This window comes from Oryctolagus cuniculus, chromosome 8 (assembly GCF_051225735.1).
Source record: "Oryctolagus cuniculus isolate XC-2025 breed Fujian yellow rabbit chromosome 8, ASM5122573v1, whole genome shotgun sequence".
Taxonomy (NCBI): Eukaryota; Metazoa; Chordata; class Mammalia; order Lagomorpha; family Leporidae; genus Oryctolagus; species Oryctolagus cuniculus.
Window position 1 is genome coordinate 88,841,884 of NC_142874.1, and position 9,289 is coordinate 88,851,172.

General features: G+C 50.4%; 1 protein-coding gene across 6 annotated transcripts in view; it reads right to left on the reverse strand.

The window, feature by feature from the left end:
* NPNT (nephronectin) overlaps positions 1-8,972 on the reverse strand; it is an 82,494-nt gene extending 73,522 nt beyond the window's left edge. The window contains exons 1-2 of one of the 6 annotated variants that reach the window (XM_008267522.5): positions 8,532-8,972; positions 6,549-6,649 (exon numbers count right to left, since the gene is read on the reverse strand). In XM_008267522.5, the coding sequence (XP_008265744.1) occupies positions 6,549-6,649; positions 8,532-8,602 (172 nt within the window). In that variant the 5' untranslated portion in view covers positions 8,603-8,972. Of the gene's footprint in view, positions 1-6,548; positions 6,650-6,742; positions 6,908-8,531 lie in introns of those variants that run through there. The other 5 variants (XM_002717182.6, XM_008267523.5, XM_002717181.6 and 2 more) reach the window with 5 other exon arrangements.
* Between the last annotated feature and the right edge of the window lie 317 nt (positions 8,973-9,289).

Here is a 9,289-nt window from a genome sequence, read left to right on the forward strand (position 1 = left end):
AAGGATCTGCAGATTCAAGCTTAGGGCCAAATGAAATTATACAACAGTGTATTGCATTTTTTATGCCTACTCAAAAAAGAAAAGAATCAGATTCTGCATTCTCATCCCAAAATCAGGGGAAGAAGCTAATCAAGTCAGGACAATGAAGTATGCTTAGCTCCATTAGGCTTGTCCCAGAGCCCTGCCAGCAATCTTCAAAATGGGTCTGAACAGCACAGCGTTCCCCCTACTACCCACTGCTGCCATTTACTCCAAAGCCTGGTATCATGTGTGGGTATTCTGAAAATGTTATATAGGAAATGGATGCTTGGCCCAGCAGTAAGGACCCTACATCCCCAACTTCACATCAGAGTGCCTGGGTTCCACCCCCAACTCTAGCTCCCAATTCTAGCTTCCCATCAATGCAGACTCTGGGAAGAGGCAAGTGATGCCTAAAGTGGCTGGGTCCTTGCCAGCCATGTGAGAGACCTACGTTAAGCTCCCAGTTCCCAGTTCCAACCCCAGCCCAGCTGTAGGCATCTGGGGAGAAGACCAGCAGATGGGATTTCTATCTCTCTCTCTCATTCTGTGTCTCTCTTTCTACCTCTCAGATAAATAACTTTTTTAAATGTTAAGTATATAAAATACTAATTCATATTCAGTGGAAGTTGCCATAGTTGTTGACTACAAACAAAAAGGCAATATTTATCAGAAATGTCCTCTATGTGGGGAAGCCACTATGTGTGGCCTTCAAAGAAGATTGCAATCTTTATTATGTACTCCTGTTATTTTAAAGAGTGTTCAAGGGGCTGGCATTGTGGCATAATGGCTAAAGCCACTGCCTACAACACCGGCAACTCATATGGGCACCAGTTCATGTCCCGGCTGCTCTGCTTCGAATCCAGCTCCCTGCTAATGCACCTTAGAAGGCAGCAAAGAACTGCCAAAGTGCTTGGGCCCCTGTCAGCCTTATGGGAGACTCAGAAGAAGTTTCTGCCTCCTGACTTCTGACTTCAGCCTGGCCTAGCCTTGACTGTTGTGGCCATTTGCAGAGTGAACCAATGGATGGAAGATCTCTTTCTGTGACTGTCCTTCTCTCTGTTAACTCTGCCTTTACTAGCTTCAGGGAAGACAGAGGAGGAAGTTAAGATTCAGAACTAACTGGAGCTGGTGCTGTGGTGTAGCCTAGGCTAGGCCTCCACCTCCCAGCACCTGTTCAAGTCTCAGCTGTTCCACTTCAGATCCATCTCTCTATTTATGCCTTGGGAAAGCAGTGCTTGGGCCTCTGCACCCATGTGGGAGACCTGGAAAAAGCTCCTGGCTTCTGATTGGCCAGCTCAGGCCATTATGGCCATCTGAGGAGTGAAACAGCGGATGGAAGACCTATCTCTCTGTTTTTTCCCTCTCTCTATCTGTAACTCTGCCTCCCAAATAAATAAGTTAAAAGAGGTAGAGAGGTAGAGAGATAGAGAGAAAAGACCCAATAAAGCAATATCTAAGTGTAGGTTTTCTATCTCTCCAATATCTTCAGAAGAAACATAACATCTGCATTTTCTCCAGTCTTAAGGATAAAAGATATAAAACCATCCTAATCTGCATCATTTCCTTCAAAAACCACAAACTGCTCACTAACAGCCAAAGAACTCAGAAAGTAAATAAGTTTGTTGAAACTTGGAACTAGCTTGAGTTCTTCTTCGCACCTCGGGAAAGTACTTTCCACAAGAACACTACTGTCCTAAGTCGCACAATGGCCGAATCTCCAAGTGAACAGAAAGACAACTCTGCAGGGTTGGAGTATCTGGATCCTATGTATCCCTTTCTACATTACGGATGTTCTTGGGTGGCTCCAAAGGCCACTGAAGATCTGCTTGCAAAATAGGAAAACTGCAGCTGGAAAATGTTAGTTACCTCATCAGGTACAAAAGTCAGAACTTGAACTCAGGCTCCCAAATTATCTAATGCTTTAGCTAAAAACTGTTTCCATAGTATACACATTCTGTTAAAATAAAATATACAAACTCTGACAAATCTGTTTGGCAGTCTTCAATTGGTAGGAGCAGATAAAATTAATTAAAGTGAAATGCACCACTGAGATGATAGAAGAGTTAAGGAACAGAGTAATTGCGTAGCAAGAAATAGAAATATTTTGTGACAATTCCTGAGTACGATTAAAGTGCTGTGTGCTGGAAATAGGGAACCATCAGTGTGTGAACATAATAAGAAATTTTCACTTGACAATAAAGAGCCACATCAATATTCATTCAAAACTGAAGGCGATTAGAAAATCACACTTTGAATTTTCAATAGCTAGACATCTATTTATAAGTCAAGAACACAAAACAATCAAATAGAAAGAAGCCAAGGGTATGACCCACAAAAGAACTATGAAAACACAACCTGCCTATTTCTGGAATGGGCCATGCTTTCCCAGTAGGGGAGGGGAGGAATGTTAGGACTGACTGTTGGGTGGTTCAGGCAGGAAACTGGAGGGCAGATTCTATGCCCACTGGGGTGGTATCTCTGATCCACCCCTCCTCATTCCCAAAGGGAAGGTTAGTAAATCTCCCAGCTGAGTATGGCTTCATGGCTCGAATAAGGAGCCAGGAGGGGAGGTCTGGCAACATAGCCCCCTCATCGTAGTTGTTCTCTCGCCAAACAAGTCCACAGAAAGGAGGGTGGCAAGTGAACATGAAACGAAGCATGTTTTGTGTAGTATGTATACTGCACTCTCATTCATATTGGGTCAGAACATCTCACAGACACTCACTCAGATGGAACAGACCTTCACCTACACATCGCTGCACTAGGTCATGGCACTGATCTGATTACTATAACAAGGGTGCCACTTGCTCCTGCTTACACACACACATCTCCTAAGAGATAGATGCACAGGGAGGTTCTGGGCACAGGTGGAAATAGTTGCCTTTCACTTTGCTGCACAAGACACCTCTGTCAAAGAAGGGAGCATGCTCCTCATGGAAGAGAACCCAGAGATTATAAAAGGGTCAGACAGGCAAAAACATTTTCTGCGTTACATCTCCTAGAAGCTCTTTGCCATTTTGATGGGTAGTCCATTACGAGATCTAATTGTTGAAGATCTTCAAGGTATTTCCCTTGAGTATGTACAGTGATCAAGCATTGAATTGCATCAAGTCTTCCTTCTAAACACACTCAGGAGTTCTCAGAGCCACTCCATGCATCCCCGTAAGTAAGTCTCTTTTGTTGCTTTTCTGCTCCTTGGAACCGACCTCTGGCCCCCACATTCCTCTACCTATTTATATCAAAACAAACACAGACAGAACTAGGAACTGACAAGAGACATTTGGACCATCTGAGATTCCGGAAAAATAAAACACACAGAAGGAACCATCCATCTTTGAACTCATTTTTACAATCTTGTTATCTTCAACATGCATGGTAAAGAACCATTTGGCTTTTTTGATCTAAAAGGGAATTTTATTTTACTGCCAACACAGAGAACCTTTATTTTGGCAGCATAAATATAAAAAGTATACGTATATATGATGCCTAATGAACAAAGAATCTGACTGCACATGTGTATTCTGTCCCATAACCTTGTTTTAGTAGTAATATTCTTTATATTTCTTTAATTTTACCACACCCATATGCAGTATTTACTCTGTGTGAGGAACAGTGTGACATGCTTTAAAAATTATAACTCATTTAATCCTCACTAAGGTCCTCTGAGAGATGTACAATTTGTGATTTTTTTTTTTAGATTTTTATTTTTATTTGTTCGAAAGGCAGAGTTACAGAGAGGCAGAGGCAAAAAGACAAAGGAGTTCTTCCATCCGTTGATTTACTCCCCAAATGGCCGCAATGGCTGGAGCTGAGCCGATCTGAAGCCAGGAGCCAGGAGCTTCTTCTGGGTCTCTCATGTGGGGCTCAAGGACTTACACCATCTTCTGCCACTTTCTCAGGCCACAGCAGAGAGTGGTCAAAAGTGGAGCAGCCGGGACTTGAACTGGTGCCTGTATGGGATGCTGGCACTGTAGAAGGCAGCTTTACTCGCTAAGCCACGGCACCTGCCCCTAGACTCATTTTTAAAGGTGAGAAAATAAAGCACAGAGAGGCTAAATGACTTGCCCAAAGTCACATAGCCAAGAGGAGATGAAGCTGGAATTTAACCCCAGTCTAGCTCCAGCCTAGGAGCTATTTCAAACATTCACCAAATAAGCAATAAAATGTGATTTGTGAAAAATCACCCTATATATTTTTAATAATATTACCATTCAATAATTAATTCATGTCAAGTTGCCGTTTCCTCAGATTCTGTTAGAGGAAGAATGGGGCCAGTGCTGTGCTATAGTGGACTAAGCCTCTGCCCATGGCACCAATATCCCATATTCATGCCGGTTCTAGTCCTGACTTCTCCTTTTCGGATCCAGCTCTCTGCTATGGCCTGGGAGACCTGGAAGAAGCTCTTGGCTCCTGGCTTCAGATCACCCCAGCTCCAGCTGTTGCAGCCATTTGGGGAGCAAACCAGCAGATGGAAGACCTCTCTCTCTCTCTGTCTCCCCCTCTCTCTATCTGTCACTCTACCTCTTGAATAAAGAAATATCTTTTTAAAAAACAGTAAGAATGAAAAGAAAGAAAATGACAACATAGTAAATTAGTGTATGTATCTGTTAGGAAAGTTACTGTGCAAAAAGTGAAACACTAGAAAATCTGTTGTTTAGATTTGGTACTGTCAGTGTAACTTTAAAAAGTCTCTACACTCATCCAAAATCATGATCACCAAGCTAGATCCACATCAGATAAAATGTAATTGCATGGTACAGAAAAATAGAAAGCTCTCAGAGATGCTTCCTGGGGAATCCCACGTTTGATGAGTCTCTCAGGGATCCAAGAAGTTTTCTCCTTGGAATGCTCTCAGCACACCTGCAGATAGCCTATGTGCCCTAAGCCCCCACCTTCAGAGAAGTGCCGTCCATGGCTGCCTAGGGCCTTCTGCCAAGGCAGCCTGGGCCAGGGTGTGGCTCTAGGGCTGCACATACCTCAGAGCACTTGCATATTCGATCTGGGAGTCTGCTGCAGATTAAAGCGAGCCAGGAAGGAAGAAACTGTCTCCATTCCTGCATTTCTCGCTCTGGAGGGGTGTAAGTACACACTCAGGAATATGTGGTAGGGTCCTTGGCCTCCTCCACTGCCACAGCTGTGGCCTCTAGCTGTGCACATACTCCAGACAGTGTGGGAGGAGTGGCAGAAGCCCAAATTGCACCAGGCATCATTCTTCTCTTTCACCATCTTCCCTTGAAAGCAATGTTGACCAGCAGTTCCCCAACGGGGACCAGCAGTTCTTCCTTTACTGAGAACAAGTTACCACGATCCCCCTGTCCCCTGGGCAATGGCCCAGCCGTGCAGAGGAGCTAGCCCAGCGGCTTGCAGGGTGCAGGCAGACACAGCATCAGTGCCTTTCTCCTTCCAGCACCAACCAGAGCAACAGCTTCAGGCAGCCGGCGACTGTCCCTCTCCCTGCTTCACAAAGTTAAGGATGACCATCACAGGCATCCTCAAGAGTGAAGATAGCAGAGGAACTTTCTGGAACCTGAATTTACATGACTCCACATCCTGCCAACCTCCTTCTAAGACAGGCTCCTCCACTGCCAGTTCTCACCTTCCTGATCCCTTCGTGAGTCCTCCCTGCCCTTTCCTGGTGAGTGATAAAGCGAATATCCCAACGTGGAACTCACCTTAATTCCCATTACCTCGCCGGTGCCTGCCTAGCACTGAAAAGACACTCAGAGGGGTTGGCCTTGTGGCGTAACAGGTAAGAGAGAAAGACACCCTGGAAACAGACTTGATCATTTGGGGATTTCCCTTTTTGCTCCTGTTTTTTTTTTTTTTTTCTTCTAGCAGAAAGACAGGGATAAAATTTTATGATCTACACAGATTGCTGGAAACAAATCTCCTAAGTGTCTCAAACTTTTGTGATGAGGTTCTGAATCTTAACATCAAAATATCCATTTGTGATCATGAAAAACTAACACTCGTGTTCTGATGTGGCACCTATTACACGAGGTTGATTACCCATGGAACTTCCAAGTGATGTTTTTCCAGAGATCTGTCTGTGGTTATACTAGGTGGTCCATTTAGAACACTGTCAATTCAACCTCACTTCAAAAAAAAAAAAAAAAAAAGACTTACACATGGGCCACTTTACACAACAGCTATGGTGTGGATTTTGTAAGTACTCTCAGGCTCAGAGTCTATTTAGTGTAAATACAGTCTAGACTTATTATCTTACTCCCATCTCAGCCACCTCAGCCTGTAGCAAAACAAGGAAGTAAGCCTAATGAGAAAACAGAAGCTAGAGAGACCGGGGAGAAATACTAACATCCTTAATGGCTTTTATGTGAACGACAAAGCCACCCCTCTCCTCCAGGTGGCTCAGGTTGGAAAGGGGCAGGATAGGAAGTCAGAGACCTTCCCCGGAAAACTTCCAGGTCAGGCTCTCAGCACCAAGCCCTGCTCAGGCACTGAGCACTCCCAGGTGTGGCGTGATGCCCCGCCCCCCAGAGAGGTGAGGTCCCAGGTCTGATACTCACGTTGACACTGTCCCCAGGACTGGCGGGCCCAGCCCCAGCAGCAGTCAATCCTGCCACCGTAACGACACAGGCCAATGGACGACACTATCTGCCTGGGCCACCTACCAAGCAAACAGATTCAAAATAAATAAGGATCCTCTTGAGATCAAAGATAATTTCCTTTTTGTTATTTGAGAAAACTTGGCAAACCACACCCAACAATCTGAAGGCAGGTTTCAGACAGTTAAACAGATACACCGTCAGCACCCGGGGCTAGGAACAGAGCCGAGGGCACCATCCTTTCTCAACTAGAAACAGCACCAGCTACAACGCAGAATTCTCAAGGCTGCCACTCACAGGGTGGATTCTGAAGCCTGAAATAAAACAGATTCCTCAAAGACCCACACCTGGGGGCGGGGGAGGGGGAGGCGGCGCGGGAGCAGTTTGTACTGAGTCATCATAAACTGAAAGGTATTAAACAATACAAGATGTGGCACAGCTGAAAGAAAAAAAGTAAAAGGCGGATTGGGAAAGGGGCAGAAGGACGGGGTTCCTCAGAAACCAAATGAAATGAAGCGTTTTCAGACGCCGCACGTGGAGCTTGCTGCAGCAACAGTGCGTGCTCATTCCCTCTCTACTGTAAATAATGACTACAGAAAGTATGGGATTTCAAGGTACTGGTTTATCCACCGCATGACACTTGGACAAACTGCGAGGACTGGGCCACTTGCTTTCTTGCTCAGATTCGCACCTAAAAGACTTCTCCCTCCGAGAGGATCCACAAGGGAATTGGGTGTTCTAGCCCTCTGGTTAAAGCTACTTTAAAAGCGGACGCACGTCACGTGGCGCGCTTGCGGTAAATAGGCGTACAAGAAACGCACAGCGTGCCCAAAGGTGGGAAAGAGTTGCCTAAAAAACAAAAGGCGCAGCCTCGGGCGGCGACCCGTGTTTTCTTTCAACTCCCTGATCTTTTCAACTCCCCTTTCCTCCACCTGCGCAGGTCCAAAGTTCAAAATAACCCCAACTCCGTATTTCCTGCGCCCAGGTGCTCCACAGGCGGGGCCGTTTCCCCTCCGCGCTCCACTGGGTCCCGTCCTTTCCCCTCCCAGGTACGAGGCAGCCAATCAGTCGCGGAATTGATTCGTCCTAAGATTGCAGGTGGAACAGGCGCGGCGTCTCGCTTCAGGGCTGCGCCGAGGGGTCGGGGGCGCCGCGGGACCTCTGGGGCTGCAGCCCTCGCGCGCCCGCCGGGAGAGTCCGGTCTGCAGGTGCGCGCAGGCGGGGGCCGGGCCCGCCTCCCGAGCCATCCCCGTGCTCGGTCAGTCACTCACTCACCCGGCGCCCGCGCGGACCCCGCGGCGGGAGCGGGGAGCTGGGAGCGGCCGCGCCAGGGCCCGCTGAGCGGCGGCAGCGACGCGGCCCGGGGTTGTCGGGACCTGTCAGAGCACGCAGCAGGCGGGCGCGGTCTGCGGAGCTGCTAGCTCTCTCTCCCCATCATATACTCCTGGCGCCCCCCACCCGCAGTCTTCATTTTGAGGCCCCCATCAAGGGGGCGGCAAACAGGTCCCCCTAGTAAGCCCCAGCCGCTTCCTCGGCCCCACTCTTTGTTGTGAGGGCCCTGACAGCTCCGCCCCGCTCGCCCGAAGTTTTCCCCCACCGAACAGCAGTCTACACCAAGAGTCAGTGTCCCGGCCGGGGAATGCCCCCACGCGTCACCTCTGCTCTGGCAGCCCCACCGCGCCCTCGGGGCTGAGCTCCACGGCCCGCGCCTTCCTACTCCCGCAGCCCCAGTTCCCGCGCGGGTTCCGGGACTGGCCGGGGTCGCGCGCTCCCGGCGGCGGGGCAGCCCCTGGCCGCGCTGGACGGCGCTCGTCCCGCGGAGACGGTGCGGCCGCCAGACTTCGGCACCGGGGAGACGCCTCTCCGACCGCGGAGAGGGACTCAGTGGCGCGGACAGGAAGGGAGCGCGGGAAGGAGGAGAGGGCGCCCCGAGGCCCCACTCACCTCCCGTCGAAGTCGGCGGCCGCCTGCAGGGAGAGCGAGGACACGAGCACCAGCGCCAAGGGGAAGTCCATGCTGGCCGGCGAGCCCCGGGCGAGAGCGCGGCTGCGAGCGGGCACAGGTTGGGTGCTGGGCGCGGTGAAGAGGCGCTCCCGCCTCCTCGGCTCCGCGGAGCAGCTGCGGGTCCCGGGATCCCTCTGTCGCCGCCGCCGCCGCCGCGGCTACCGCTGCCACTCCTGGAGCCAGAGGCGCCGCGCGCAGCCGGAGCAGGTCTGCGGCGCTGCGCCGGGAGTCCCCTCCGCCACCCTCCCCGCGAGGGGAGGCGCTGCAGGGGGAGCTGCGCCGCCCGCGGGGAGGGGCGCCGGGCCGGGTGGGGGGCGCGTGCACCCGCCCCGCCGCGCTCGGAGCCTGGCGAGCGAGGAGGGCACTCGGCCCCTCCCGGGGGCCCGGCGGGGCGGGGGCGCTGCGGGACCAGTGGGGCGAGCCTCGGGCTGAAAGAAAAGTTACAAGCCCGACCTGGGAAAAGGGTGAGCAGAGGAGAAAAAAGAGGCCCGAGACGAGGGTGCGCTTTCGGCCGGGTCCGCCGGAACAGGTGGTGACCGCGGGAGCCAGCGGCGCCTCTCACCGGGGGTGGGTAGAGACGCCCCAGACCCACTGGGGGTTTGGGGGCTGGAGCTGGGCACTGTCTGCGTTTCGTGAAACCACAGCACGACTTGGACAAATTAGCGAGGGCAAACTCTGCTTCTCCCGCAGAGCTGGCA